This window comes from Ochotona curzoniae, unplaced genomic scaffold, assembly GCF_017591425.1.
Source record: "Ochotona curzoniae isolate NIBS_2020 unplaced genomic scaffold, NIBS_Ocur_1.0 scaffold_4701, whole genome shotgun sequence".
NCBI classification, from domain to species: Eukaryota; Metazoa; Chordata; class Mammalia; order Lagomorpha; family Ochotonidae; genus Ochotona; species Ochotona curzoniae.
The window spans coordinates 40,732,091-40,748,121 of record NW_024467122.1 but is presented as its reverse complement, the minus strand read 5'-3'; the positions used below and the strand labels follow the sequence as shown (position 1 = coordinate 40,748,121).

Sequence of the window (16,031 nt, the reverse complement as noted above, 5' to 3'; positions counted from 1 at the left end):
GAGAAAAGGTCCCAGTGCAGAAGCCCAGCAGAAAGGTACACCTGCAGCTCCCAGACAAGAAAGACGTGGCTGCGGTTGCTTCATCTGCGGACTAGATCAGAAGATTGAATAATCAGTAAAACCTCCTTCTGTCTCATTTGGACACATGTGTTGTAGCAACTTCCTTCTAACACAATGTCTTGAATTCTTAAAATAGACCATAAAACATGTAAAGTAATACAGTAGAAAATTTTCTCCTTCAGAATTTGAAAGCTATTTATGTATTTAAACACAAGGTGACAGGCAGATAGAAACAAACAAACAAGAAAACAACCATCTGTTAGCTCACTCCCCCCAATGCTTACAATGCTGCTCTGGGCTAGCTGAAGCCAGGAGCCAGGAACCCCATCCACATCTCCCACATGGGTCCAGGAGCTTAAGTATTTTGATCCTCATTCTCTGCTCCCCAGCACATAAGCAGGAAGCTGGATTGGAAGCATGGGATAGCCTGGTCTCCAAGTGGCACTCTAGCACCCTGACAAGGAATGTGGCCTTCCCAAAGCAGTGGCTTCATTCACTGTGCTTCTACATCTGCTTTCCCACTACAAAAATTCAAAGTGGCCATTTCTCAGTCTAGCTGTCTGCAACAGCAAAATCGTTTCCTTTGCCCTTTCACTTAGGACTTGTGTCAGATAATCAGAGATACAGAACCGCTAAAAGTGAGACAGAATAAGAAATTAATGACATGGCTTAACTCTTATACACTCACTGGAACTGGTGGCAATCAATGCAAAGCTATTGTCTTTTTGTCTCATATTGAGCCCAAATTGACCGAGTCGGTTGGGTGTCTAGAAAGGAAAAATTGGGCAAAAACATGGACAGAGTATTGACTCATAAGAATGTAGTGGACTCTCTGAGGACAAATGAGCCACAAGACCATGTAAAATACTCCTGTTTCCCATATCCTTCGATCTCCTGGTGGATCAGAAGGCGGAGTGTCATTTACCATTATGCCGTAGGTACATTTGGCTCAAGACAAGTAATAGTTGAAGGAGCAGATCTGGTGACAGTGGAGAGGTTGTAAGTAAACAGTAAGATGAACCAGAGGGTCAACAGCAACACAGTGCCTAGACACCTGTGCCAGCCTGCAGACTATAAAGATATGGCTGCCTGTACAAGTTCTCTTATACCCTAGTCTGACCTAGAACAATGCAGAAAAGCAAATTCTGGAACATCTTTAGACAGCTGTTTTACCCCAGTATCTTTTTGTCAACTTGAAATGTGAATATCTTTATACCAAATAAATGCAATAGAAAGACTATGTTTCCTGCTAATATAATGCAAATCTTCCTCCAATACCCAAGACACAGGGCAACCCTATCCCCTAAAAAGGAGACACATTTCATCGATCCATCTGGGGGTAATTTTTTTTTTAATTTTTTAAACTGAGTCTCATGTTTCCACTGACACTCTGTACTTGAACTTTTTTTTTTTTTTTTTTTACTATTTTTAAAATTTCATTTTATGACACAGTTTCATAGGCTCTGGTATTCCCCCAATCCTTCCTCAAGCTCTCCCCCATATTGAATTCCTCCATATTGTTACAATAACTTGAACTATTGAGTTATAATGAGATACAAAACTAACCTTTTCTGTCACATCTTATGCATGTAGGACAATGGAGGAGAATTAATAAATTGGTAATACATACATAAATGGAAAATTCATAACTATCATAAAATTTTTGTTTTGTACAAATGATCACATGGTTGCAGTGGTTTTTATAAGTGGTTCTTCCATTAAGCCCAGCCAGCACTGTAATTCACTTGTAGCCTTGATTTTCTGGAGAAGGACTTCCTTGGCTCAGGAGCTGTGCTGTATGAAATGCCGTAAGCTTGAATGAGGGCTTTGGTGAACCCAACCACTGCAGTTTTCAGCAGAATTATAGGCACAGAAAGCAAATCCATATTTGAAGTGTCTATTTAAGTGAACAAAACTAAAAACAAATAAACAAAGAAAGCACTTACAAATGGCCAGAAAAGGCTGGCATGCTGTGTACTGGAAACTGTGCATAAGAATGGCACCTGCCTTTTTATCAGAAACAATAGAAGTTAAAGAGGGAAAAGCATTAAAGTAATTTTAAAATAATTAAAATTTCCAAGTTAGCTTCCTATGAACATATGTAGTATGTTTTTTACAAAAATTGTCTATGTTAAAAATCACTTTCAAGAAAATGGAAAGCAAAAACAGAGACTGGAAAATATTTATAATGTAGGTTTCTGGAAAGGGACTTTAAGTTCACAAGATGTACAGAGTGCATAAAGATCAATTCAAAAGCTGCCAGTTAAATGACAAAAGCTTGAAGAATCACTTCAGAAACTTACGTCAATTGTGGTGACATTGCAGGTTTCAGCTGGAATGCAAAGAGAACTAGAGAAGAGGTGAGCCCAGGTACGAGTTGCCACGGGATAAATAGATGAGGACATCGTCAACAATCCAGCTAAAACTACTGAATGTGTGAGTGAATCTCTTCTACATTTAATGCTAGATTGTTAGGAAGAAACAGGGTTAGAAGAAAAGATATTATTTCTTTTAAATTGTTTACAAAGTTTTATTTATTTGACATGGAATGAGATCAGAGAACAGAGTCAAGAAAAGGAGGGATTAGAGGGGAAGAGGAGGGAGAGATCTTTTTATCTGATCATTCATTCTCCAAATGCCCGCAACAGCTAAGATCAAGCCAGAGCAAAGCTAGAAGCCAGGAACTCCATCTGGGTCTCCAACTCCAGTGACAGCCACCCAAGTACTTGAGCCATTATTGCTGCTGGCCAGGAGGCACATTAGCAGGAAGCTGGATCTGAAATGCTGCAGCTGGGAGTCAATTCAAACGCTGTAATATGGAATGTGGGTATTCTCAAGTGGCAGTGTAGGCTTCTGCACCACAATGCCCACCCCAGTGTACTGTTTCTAACAAGTTATGGGCATGATTTCATAAAGACCTTGCCACTCACCTTAGATCTCTGCCTGTAATGTTGCCTCCCCACTTCTATTCAGTGGGCCCCTATACCTCCTGCACATCTTTACCCAAGTGTCGCCGTTTTGTGAAGTCTTTTTCTAAACCTTTCTGTTTTCTTTTATGCTCAAGCTGTAGCAGGTCTCCAGGAATGGAGAACTGAAGCAGTTCCTTGCAGAGGTACTGCCACCTGGTGTCCTAGCATATTTGCTAATATCTAAACTGACCTCTTTGCTGCCCTCCATTGTTCATGAGTTAAATTGTGGTGAAACCTAAAGCCGAATAGGAGCTGCCATTGTTGAACCAAAGTCCATAAGCCTCCCTTTGGAGCATCACACTGGAGAGGATTCAGGAAGACTCTCTAATCTTCAGTCTATCACCCTGCTGGATGCAAAGGCGATTGATTTCAAATGAAAGACATAATTCCTGCAGTGATTTTGGCTGGGAAGTGGTAGAATGCCATGGAAATAAAATTGTGGTCTTGTTGCATAAATGAGAGGATTTTCTGGAAGTGAAAGTGTGTCCGCTGCTTGGCCTTGATGGTGGCTTCCTGAAGAGTGGTTGCACAGCTCACTACTTGCTGAATGTTTTATTCAGTGGAGGATTAAACTTGTGATTATAAAGTAAATTGAAAGCATGCCACTGCAATAATTTTAAAAAGAGAAAGAGAGGAAGGCAATGGAGGGAGTGTGAGAAGTATCATTATGTTCTTAAAGCTGTGTATATGGGGCCTAGTGCAATGGCTCAATTGGATAATTCTCCCCTTGTAACCACTGGTGTCCCACATGGATGCTGGTTTGAGTCCCCACTGCTCCCCTTCCTATTCAATTCCCTGCTAATTGCCTGAAAAAGTATAAGATGGCCCAAGAACTTGGGCCATTGTACCTACGTGGGAGACCTGGAAGAAGCTCCTTGCTCCCAGTTTTTTCGTTTTCCCAACATCGCTAGCTTATCTCATGGTTCAAGGGCTCAGCCTCTATTTCTGGTTAAGTTTACAGGTGTCTGCCTTGATAGCTGTAAGATGCTCCCTGGTGTGGAAGGGATGCCCTTCTTGGTCTGGACAACTACAGGTGGACGTATCCGTGGTCAGTATTTTTTTTTTTAAAAAATATATTTTTATTTTGAATTCTGAATTATGTGGTACAATTTCATATAGGCTGGGATTCCACCCCAAACTCCCACCTCCCGACAGATTTTCCCCATTTTACTACAATAGTGTAGTACAGACAATGTCAGGCAGTCCAGCATCCCATTATCTACACATGTCCAACAGTTTCATTAGGAATCTTTCATTTGAAAGCAAGGATGCATGCTCCATTATTCCCCCACATCTGTATATGATAGTCCTCAGTACTCCATCGCTATACATGTCCATAATTGAGAAGCCATGAAACAAGGTCAACAACTGGTATGAGTTAGAACACTCACAACAACAACAATAACAACAACATCAACAACAAATTATTGCACCATGAAAAAACACGCCACTGAGTGACCAACACATGAATGACAAAAAGGAAGCGCAAAAGTCTCTTGGAAAAAATGATGCGTGATCAGTATTCTTACCAGAAACAAGTCTCAACAACCAACAGTCTGTCACTCTCCATCACTGAGTATCTGAAAGTCATGAGTACAAGAACTTGATTCAGAGTGGCTTCAGCTTGTCCAGCAGCCCATCCCCGACTCTTCTAAATAAGGAGACATTACTAAAGCCATTCAGGACTGCCTTGGTTAACCATAGCTGCATCTCCTTTCTTGCAAAGCAGAGCTGGAATGCAGCTTGTTGAAATGCCTTCTGATTCTGTTTCCTTTTTCACGTGATTTAAGTGCATGTGGAAGGCATTTTTCCCCCAGGGTTTTGGCTTTTTTTAAGCAGCTACTTCATGATGTTTCTCTTGCTTATTTTATTGATTCATTAAAAGGGATTTTTGAAGTCTAATTCCTGCTACCCATTTCTCAGAGGTAAGTCAGAAACACTTCAACTCATGCTGTCCTAGACTGTTAATTTGTCCCTTGACATGTCTTATTGCCCCAACTGTATTTTGAGTCCTCAGGAAACAGAGAATACAACTTTTGTAACTTTTAATCTCTCATAGTTCCTAGGGAAATTCTAAATACACAGTCACTGTTCAATCAAACTAAATCCATATAACTCTTACACAGGCAAGACAGAATATAATTCTTATTTACTTTAATAAAATTTTATTTGGGAACCAGTGCTGTGGTGTAGCAGGTTAAACATCCAATATGAGCATCCATTCAAGTTCTGGCTGCTTCACGTCCTACCAGCTCCTTGCAAATATGCCTAGCAAAGCAGTAGAAGCACTTGGGACCCTGTTACCTACACGGAAGACCCAGATAGAGTTCCTGGCTCTTGACTTTGGTCTGATTTCAGGCCACTGCTGCAGTCTTCCGGGGAGCACACAAGCAAAATGAAGATCTTTCTCTTCTTCTGTTTCTCTCTTTACTCTGCCTTGCAAACAAATAAATATAAAATAACTAACTTTTTGAAAAATCATTGGGCTATCATTTGCAAGTTGTGAATATGCAACCATTTTGAACTTGACAATGCAATGATCTCAATAAATGAGCTGTTGGTGAATCTGTAGGCAGATCCAATTTTAAACATTTTAATCACAGAGATCTTTTGTGCCCAATTACAGTTATTTAGTAATCCAACTTCTTACCTCAGGTGGGTCTATCTCATGTCTCTGTAGAGGCTCCTCCTTCAAGCATTTATTTCTGTTGGATCATTTGGTATGTGATCTCATATATCTGTTTTTCCTTAACAGAATGCTTTTGAGCTCCATGCATAGTGTAGCATGGATTCACATTTAATTTTTTTAAACTGATAAATAATAGCTCATTGCCTGGATATATATTTCATAAATTCATTCCAACTGGCAAGCATTTGTATTGCTTTCCCCTTGAGACCATTATAAAGAAGAACCACAGCTTAGACACTCATTGTTTTTGGAACATATTTAACACTTTCAATAATTACTCAGCATTGAAACTTAGCAGACTCCAGATCCAGACAGGTATATGCTATTAATATTCTACCTACCAGTTAATTGCCCTTGAGAATAAATTTCTTAATGTCTTTTTTATCATTAGCTTTTGCTTATTGGGGATAGTGAGTCTATGTTACGCAACTCTTTGTTTAGAATAAGGTGCTCAAAGTTCAGAGATCATTTGTCACATGGAATGTTTTCACACTTATAATTTGAGGGATTTGGAGATCTTCAAATGATTTTTGAAAATTTGTATGAAAGATTCCAAGCCTACATACTACTGATATCCACTCATCCTGCAGTTCCCTATCAACTTGGTGATAGCCATCCATGATCAGCCAGTCCACTTCGGGAAGATCATCATTAATCTCTGTGCTCCAAATTTGGGAACATTTTCTAAATATTGGGGAAGGTGACTTCAAGAAAATGGGCTTTGATCCTTCCCTGAGAACCACAGGAAACTGAATCTAGGGCAGAACTGGTTGGTGTGTTTCTAGAACAATTACAGGAGCTTATTTCTGATTGGTCAGGAAATGACATGCATGCAGAGTCCTGTTCTCTGAAGCAGCAGATAACCCCAGATCTGATGGCAGTGTCATCCCCCTGTTGAGGAGACAAAGGCAGGACAAATGGACAAGGATCCTTGGGCAACCTCATTGCTGCTCCTGTGGTTTCATCTTGGTGGTAAGTCCAAGGATTACTGAAGGTACTCTGGGTAGTCTAAGAGGCAGTGATTTGGGAGGAGGCCACAGATGGTGACTCTGTGAAGCAACTATGAACTCTGTAGAGAGAACATTTCTGTGTGTGACTCTATCTTTCTAAACAGGAGCAAGCAGCATGTTGAATGTGGAGCAAAGACCTCGGTCCCTGCATGTTCAGGAGGGAGAGAACACCAATTTCACCTGCAGCTTCACTTTTGATTCTTTTTATGGTTTGTATTGGTACAAATGGAAACCTGCAGAAAGCCCCAAGCTCATGTTTGCCATGCGTTTAAATGGGGATGAAAAGCAGGCAGGACGAGTAAGAGTCACACTGGATACTAAGGAGCGTCACAGCTATATGTACATCAAAGGACCCCAGCTGGAAGACTCAGCCACGTACCTCTGTGCCTTGACACAATGCTTCTCAGGCCCCTGCCGTCTGTACCCAAACCCTGTAGAACACAGCATCAACAGAAAGCCATGTGTAAGGGGAAAATGTGATCTCAGGGGATTGTGATTTCCAGAATATCCAAGCATCGATAAACAAGCATGTCAGCAATTGCAGTTCCTTCAGCTAATTGGACCAAACACCGTTCATAATCAATTCGCACTAATACACGAAACCATATCATATTAAGGCCCCAGTGCCACAGCCTAGTGGCTAACGTCCTCACCTTGTATGTGCCAGGATCCCATATGGATGCCAGCTCTAATCCTGGCAGCCCCGCTTCCCATCCAGCTCCCTGCTTGTGGCCTGGGAAAGCAGTCAAGGATGACCCTGCACCTGCGTCGGAGACCTGGAAGAAGTTCCAGGCTCCTGGCTTTGGCTTGGCACAGATCCGACCATTGTGGCCACTTTGGGAGTGAATCAGTGGGGCCACTGATTAAGGTGTGAAGGGTCAAGGATTAAGGGGAAATGGATGAGACCATTGTTTTCAAGTTTCTTTTTCTTCCTCCTGTATTCAGGGAAAGATGGGAGAGAAGAGGAAAAACTGTACCCAGTGTCCTAACAGTGTCAGGCCATTCTCTAGGGGTGGAGAATGGCCACCTGAAGTCATCCCAGGGTCCTCAATGTGGAGCATGCTCCAAAGTTTCTGCTCAAGTGGTTTCAATAGTTCTGAGATGCTGTTAATTAATTCCTCAAGAATGTGGAAATTTTTCCAAGTCCATTGACTGATGTAGTCCACCTTAGAGTCTCCATTTGCCCAGATACTTGCTATCAATTCCTTGCTGGCATAGTTGACCAATTTGTTCTGCCTTCCATTCTCTGCTATGGTGCTAGAAGTTCTCTGCAGGCCCCAATGGACTGCCATATTCTTCATGTGCATTTGGGCATGCCATTCATGTCTTAGCAACTGAGGAGGCCCAGTTCTGACAGATGCACTCCATGGTCAGACCACAGATCTCGTGATTCTCTCTGTGGTTGGAGTTCTGAGTCCAGAGGTTCAGTTGGGGAAGTTCCCAAAGAAACCTCGTCTGATTTAACCCCAGATCTGACTCTTTTGTGTGCTAGCCAGTGTGGGGTCTAGCTCAGTCTGGCCCCCACTCAGCCTGCTCACACAGGAGTGGTTGCAGTTGTCAGGTCAGTCTGTCTCCAGTCCCATCTCTTACACAAACCAATGAATGCAGCAGCCCAGCCCAACTCAGTCTACCATACACTCAGCCCTCATGTATACCAGTGGGGACTGCAGTACATGCTGGCCTGGAGCTCTGCTCACCCACAAGGGACCCAAGCTCTCGGCACCCATGCTGGCCTGAGACCCTACCCCTCCATCCAGCAAGATCCAAAGCACATTCACAATTCCCCAAGCCTGGTCCACTAGTCCAGCATGTAACCTAGGACTCTCCCCTCTCCAAACCCTCTATCCACTTAGAACCATAAATATGGGGAGATTCACAGGCTCAGTCTGTCTGAGTAGACACAGCCCCAAGATCCTTGCACAGCCCCACCAGTGTCATCTCCCAGACCCCCTACAAGTCTACACCCTCAGATCCCATGAGCCCACTCACTTAGGAGCAAGCCAGATGCCCACACTGATGCAAGGTAGGTGCAGGTGCCATGCTCTTGCTGTGCCATTAGTTTATCACATAGGAACTAATGTAGTATATCACAAGAACAAATACAAAACAGCATTAAATGCTTATACACCTGAAAAACACATACTAATTAAAGTAATGTATTGATGGGAATACGCACATGGGTTGATTTCTAAGAGAAATTTGACTATTAGGTAAGTTTTTCATCCACTATGAAATTCCCAAGGTGAACACAAGTTGTAACACAAATACACACATTAATATATTTAAAAAATTTTTCTTCTCTCCTACTAAAGCCTTGACTCACATTCATATTTATCCTTTCAAAGCATATTTTCTTTTACCTTTTCCTACTCAGCAGTACATAATAACAATTCTAATGTTTCACAAACTCTGTGAAGTGTTTTTGAGAGGCGGATCTAAAGCTAGGAGAGTATCCAATTTGTTTCTCCAGAATTGCATAAAACAGAGAGGGAAGGAGAAACAGATCCTCCATATGCTCCATATGCCAAGGAGCCAGGCGTTTCTTCCAGGTCTCCCACATGGGATCAGGGGCCCAAGAACTTGGACCCTCCCTTACTGTCTTCCCAGGCCAATAGCAAGAAGCTAGATTGGAAGTGGAGCCACAAGGACTTGAAACCGCACCTGTATGGAACGCTGGCACTACAGGCATAGGCTTAGCCTGATGTGCCATGGTGCCAACCCAACCAAGTCACTTTCTAATTAACTTTCCAGTCAAGCAAGGTAAGAGATAAGAGTTTTGTGAAAACAAATATAGAACACAGGGAAGGAAATTTCCTGGGCATAGAATAGGGGAGAAAACTTCTGGAAAATGTTTAATATCTAGAAGAAACTTCAAGAACTTCTTGATGTCATTTATGAAAAATGGTGACTGAGAAAGGACAAAAATCTAAAAATAGGGGGAAATTTAAGTAAAATAATAATAAAAGAGAGACATGTGATTAAAACTATTACAATAAAATTAGTATTGAGGTAGTTGCACTCTCTTCTAAGATTTTATCATGTCTATTTGATAAGCAGTAATCATTATTTTATCACATAGAACACATTCATCAGCCTTTATCACATATGCAGAAATAGAAGATCATATATTATGCATATTTGAGTGTGAGAAGAAAATATAAAATGTTTAGAAGAAAAGATATTTTTCATTGCTTTGTATTTGAAAAGTGTTTCTCAGACTGTGTTCAGAAACTTGCAAACATCCAAACTGCATCACTCTTAAAGTGCCATGAATTTTCAATTTAGAGAGTTAAAAGGGTAGTCGGTAAACAGAAAATCCTTGCAGCACACATTGTTGCCCAGTGGCCCACCTTGTTAGAGAGAGAGGGAGAGGGAGAGAGAACAAGAATAAAGAAGACAGGTGCTGGTTTTCCTCTAAAGAAGATATTCAAATGGCCAACACACAACCCATTTCTATAAAGTACAAAAGGAGACACAGCTAACACGTATGTTAGGGTAGAGTTCCTTATGCTTCAACGGGACTGACAGCACAAAGAGGCTTGAAAGTGCTACTTACACTTTCTTTTATACAAGGCTTGCTTAAGATTTATTTGAAGGTCCGAGTTACACATAGAGAGTGAGAGAGGAATAGCTTATTTGTTGGTTCACACCACAAATGGTCACAATAGGCCAAGATTGAGCCAGCCAAAACCAAGAACTTCTTCCACATCCCCAACATATTTTCAGGAGCTCAAGGACTTGGGCCACTGTCCACTGCTTTTCCAGGCCAATGGCAGGGAGCTGGATTGGAAGTGGAGCAGCTGAGATGTGAGTCTGTATGGAATGTTTTATGTCACAGGCAGTAAGTCTTTTTGCTGCTGCACAAGTCAAGCTCTCAAGGCTTTGATTTCTTGATCTTGCACTGGTTACAAGATTGTTATACCTTACAATAGATATATGCTTTATTATATATATTATACTCGATTGAAAGCTTAATAATTGTACAATGGCTCATACTAATTACATAATCTATTAATTAGCACGAAGTTTTAGGTAATGCCCTACTAGCTTTCCTTTGTTGTGCCTGAGCTGTTTGATAACAACATATCTGCTAAACAAACATGACTCTGGATTGATCCTCTATTACAGATGAGAAGTGTAGTAATATCCTGTTTTCCTATATCTGGGTTTCAAATATAGAAATTCTGATTCTGAATTTGTAGTTACATGGAGCATAGTTGTGTTTTTTTTTTAAATTAAAAAGTTGAAAAGTTTGTTGAGTAATACGTGACAATAAAAGGCTCATAATACTCATACCTTATTGTTCACAACATGATATATGGTAGATATATTTGGCAAAAGCTTGAAGAAAGCATCTTCTTTTACCTAAAAACATTACTAACTGAAAGATCAGAATTATGTTAGCAGGGCAGTGCAAATCCACCATATAACTATCTCTCTTTCTCTAATCTTACAGTTCCTGCAAAAATTCCTTCCAAGTGCTCCAATTGAAATTCAACTCTGTACAACCAGTTTCTATTTGTAGTCAGTTTCTGTCTAATGTTGTTTCCCTTCTGCTGTGCTCACTCTACTTCCTTGTTTAAAAGGCCTCAAGTTCCAAGGTAGCAGCAACATGCTCTTTGCTCCCAGTATAACAGGTTGTTATCTCTGCACTTTCCAAAGCTAGCCCTTCACCCTTTTCTCCCTCTCCATTTCACCACTGTTATCTTCAGAAACAGGCAACACTCCTCGAGTATGCAAACGTCTGACTCCTTAAAAAGATTCCACAATAACCTAAATACTAGGTGATTTGATTGTCCACATGGGCCATTCAGAGTGAAGTCTGAATCTATCCATTTTAAACGCCATTAGTCAGAATTTCTGTTAGCCATTAAATCCTATATCCCCACTTTAAAAAGCTCTTACAATAATTCACCAGTCAGGGCCCGGCGCGGTGGCGCAAGTGGTTGAATCCTCGCCTTGCATGCCCGGGATCCCATGTGGGCTCCGGTTCTAATCCTGGCAGCCCCGCTTCCCTTCCAGCTCCCTGCCTGTGGCCCGGGAAAGCAGTCGAGGACGGCCCAAGGCTTTGGGACCCTGTACCCATGTGGGAGACCCGGAAGAGGCTCCTGGCTTCGGATCGGCATAGTATCGGCCGTTGCGGCTCACTTGGGGAGTGAATCATCGGACGGAAGATCTTCCTCTCTGTCTCTCCTCTCTGTATATCCGCCTTTCCAATGAAAAAAATAACAAAAATAAATCTTTAAAAAAAAAAATAATTCACCAGTCTGTTGTTGCTCTACCTTTGAAATCTTGCATCCAGTCTCAAATTTCACATCCAGTTACTCTCACTGCACCTGTTACTTGACTTTATGTGGTCTTTAGCCCCTTGATTCCTTTATTGTTGTCTTATTTTTCAGATACATTTTCCATTTTCTTATCTATAACACTTAAATGTCATGGCATACTGCATTATATCTTTTCTCATTAACCTTATTCTTAATCTAATCTGTCATATCAGTGATCTTATTATCACCAACCATGGATCAATATTTCCCTTCTTGTAATGTATATCTTATCTGATAAACAGGGTTTAAGCTAATTGCACTGGTGTGTGTACTGGCACCACAGAAGTATGTTGTTATCTTCAATGTTAGCTAGACAATTCGTATTTCCAGAAAAACTTCTTTTTTCCTCAATAATGATCTCTCACTTTTATTTTCTGTAGGGGCTATTCAAACCTTACCACATATTCCAGATTTTCTAATCCAAAAGCTATAGTTACTCTCTTGGGAAACACTGAATTTCAAATTATCAGGACCAAGAGATTCCATCACAAAGCAACAGATTTTTTGAAATTTTTGCCTTCAAAAGACAAATAATTATTTATACCTAAACCAAGTCATTCTTCATTCTGATAAGCAAGGAAATAATTCCTCCGCCCGCCTAATTTGATTCTGTGCTTGTGATTTGCCCCCTCAGAACTCTGACCCACTGCTCGTCGACTGTTTCTTTTAACACTGACTATACCCTGACCTTTGGATAACTACCGTGACCACCTCAACACACTGAGGTCACGCTGTGTCTCTTTCTTTCCCTTCAGACAGTCCATGGATCTATACTCAGATTTTGTTCTTGGTTGTCTCATCCCAGGATTCATTTTACTAAAGCTTTGTTTCTTCCAGAAAGACCTAGATCAAGGTCATGATCTACGTGCTGTTAAAAAACTCAGTAGACACGGAAGTCACCATCATGCTACATATTTAGTTTATTTACTCGGTGGGTCGCTCATTTCTTCTTTAAACTCTTTTTTCTTCTTTTTAAAAATATCAGCCATTTATGATTTTCCAGTTGTCTCTTCTTGAGATTTCTTTCGTATTGTCCCTGTTTTGTATCCTTTCAAGTATTTGAGTTCTTTGAGGGTTTTCTTTAGTCAGTATTTGTTTATGAATTTTACTTTTAAGTATTTGTCTTGTGATATGACAACTCTTATGCAATTGTACTACATCATGGATAACACTGCAGAAAAGCAACTAAACATGACCCGAATTATTTAACTTCATAAAGACTTGGATTTCTGTGTAAGCAAACAGCTCCAGTGCAAAATGTGCAAACTTATTGGTGGTTAATAATGTGGATTCTTGAATTACATAAATTAAACAAACGATTTTTGTTATTTATCGTGACCTTGGGCAAATTGCATCTTCTCTTTCATGCTTCAGTTTCCTCATTTATAAACATGATCATGTAATTCATCTCACAGGATAAAATAATGCATTCACTTAGTAATGCATTTACGTTGGCATACCCCTGAAAACACTCTGACCAGACTGTAGCGCTAAGAAATTCAAATCTACGTAGGAGTCAGAAAAGGATGGTGCACAGAAATCCTGATTCAATTTATTTCTTACTTTGACCTCCAGAGGGCGTTCTTACATTGACTGACAACTGCTTCTAAAAAGCCTCAGATCTCCAATGAGTTTCTTACCTCACAACTTACTAAGGTGTGTATTCAGAGTAGCTTCAACACCACAAGCAAGCACTCTCCCCGATCATCTTTGGGCCTTGCCTACACACGAAACTCTCGAATCGGGTGCTGTCTCCTCTTGTAGCATCCCTCTATCTTCTTTTCTGCTCAGAGCGACTTTCCAGGAGAGACCTTCTGGGTTCCTCCCTGTCCAGGCATGATCTCGGTGACCCTTCTGCTGCTGGCACTGCCGTTCACACTGAGTGAGTAACCTTGTATTCCCGCCTCTGTGTCCACAAGAGTGTTATCCCAGTCGGAGTGTGAGCAGAAACGCCATCTCTTCGCGGGTGGGCCTTCCCGAGTCTCACTGACACGGCGTTGATGTTGCAGGAGGAAGCGGAGCTCAGTCTGTGACTCAGCTGGACAGCAGCATCACTGTCCCTGAAGGAGCGGCTTTCCAGCTGAGGTGCAACTACACCTACAGTGGAACTCCTTATCTCTTCTGGTACGTGCAACATCCCGGCCAAAGCCTCCAGTTTCTCCTCAAGTATATGACAGGGGAGCCCTTGGTGAAAGGCACCAATGGTTTTGAGGCCGAATTTAAGAAGAGTGAAACCTCTTTTCACCTGAGGAAGCTGTCAGCCCAGCGGAGCGACGAAGCTCAGTACTTCTGTGCTGTGAGTGACACAGTGCCTGAGACAGCAGGGGGAGCTGAACGCAAACTCCCTGGGGCACCTGAGTGCTCAGACAGGCACACGGGCCCGCTTTGTTTTCAGTAAGGGTTCCTATGATGGAAGCAAGTGGGCTGGGGCAGGTCAGGGAAGTGCTCTGCCTCTGAGAAGCAGTGAGCTCCATCACACTGCCTCTGCTAACAAGACCCGGAACAGAGAGCCTTTTGTGGGTACTCTCACATCTAGACATACTGCATTCCAGAGGGTCAGGACTCTAAAACAGAGTAACCAGTGCTCCTCTTTTGGCCTTTCCCTGCTCGCCTCACTTCCAGCATGCTTGTAGCACTAACCACACCTCCGATCAAATCCTTGCAATGGTTTCCCCTTTCTCTCAGAGTAGAGTCCTTACAATGGCCCTCATGACTGCGAGTTGTGACTTGCTCTCCCATGGCAATATGACACAGAAAATGTAGCGAAATCAGGGTCTGCTGCAATAGCCCACTGGCTAAAGTCCTCGCCTTACACATGCAGGAAGCCAATATTGGCGCTGGTTTTAATCCCAGGGGCCCCACTTCCCATCTAGCTCCCTGCTGTGGCCTGGGAAAGCAGTTGAGGACAGCCCAAAGCCTTGGGACCCTGCACCCTCGCAGGAAACCGAGAAGAAGCTCCTGGCTCCTGACTTCGGATGGACTCAGCTCCCTCCTGCCACTGGGGGAGTGAATCAGTGAATGGAAAGATCTTCCTCTCTATCTCGCCTCCTGTCTGTATATCCGACTTGCCAATAAAAATAAATAAATCTTTTTTAAAAAAGTAGCAAAATCATACATCCTCAAATGCTAGGAAAAAAAATGTTTTGAGCATAACCGTTCTTTAAAAAGTCCCAAGGACTGCTGAGCTATATGAATGTTACAAAATGAATGCTACTATATATTTTCACATCAGGTGTGACATTGCCAGTTGTTAAAATGAAGCTGACATAGGAGCCAGGGTGGTGGCATAACATGCTAATCCTCTGTCCGTGTTGCCAGCATCCCATATGGCCACCAGTGGTGTCCTGGCTGCTGCTCTTCCAATCCAGCTCTCTGCTTATGGCCTGGGAAAGCAGAGCACGACTGCAGTCATTAGGTCTTGCACCCACGTGAGAATCCTAGAGAAGTCTTCTGGCTCCTGGCTTCGGATCAGCTCAGCTCTTGCTATTTCAGCCAATTGGGGAGTGAACCAGTAGATGAAAGTGTGTATTCTCTCTCTCTCCCTGTCTCTCCATCTTTCTTTAACTGTGCCTTTCAAATAAAAATAAATAAGTTTGTGTGTGCGCTTTTAAAATGATACTTTGCAGGCTCGGCTGCATGGCCTAGCGGCTAAAATCCCTCACCTTGAACATGCTGGGATCCCCTATGGGTGCCGGTTCTAATCCCAGCAATTCCACTTCCCATCCAGCTCCCTGCTTGTGGCCTGGAAAAACAGTCGAGGACGGCCCAAAGCTTTGGGACCCTGCACCCGTGTGGGAGACCTGGAGGAAGTTCCTGGCTCCTGCCTTCGAATCGGCATAGCATCGGCCGTTGCAGCTCACTTGGGGATCAAATCATCGGATGGAAGATCTTCCTCTCTGTCTTTCCTCCTCTCTGTGTATCTGACTTTCCAATAAATAAATAAACCTTTAAAAAACGAAAAAAATATGATACTTTG

General features: G+C 42.1%; 2 gene segments (V, D, J or C); both read left to right on the top strand.

Annotated features, from left to right (window-relative positions):
- Window positions 1–6,558: 6,558 nt before the first annotated feature.
- LOC121148327 lies at window positions 6,559–7,224 on the top strand. The segment is given in 2 exon segments: window positions 6,559–6,690; window positions 6,833–7,224. Coding segments are annotated over 2 exon segments (447 nt in total).
- A 6,515-nt stretch (window positions 7,225–13,739) lies between these two features.
- LOC121148487 overlaps window positions 13,740–16,031 on the top strand; it is a 356,000-nt gene continuing 353,708 nt past the window's right edge. Inside the window, 2 exon segments of the C gene segment in view lie at window positions 13,740–13,937; window positions 14,065–14,359. Coding sequence covers window positions 13,892–13,937; window positions 14,065–14,359 — 341 coding nt within the window.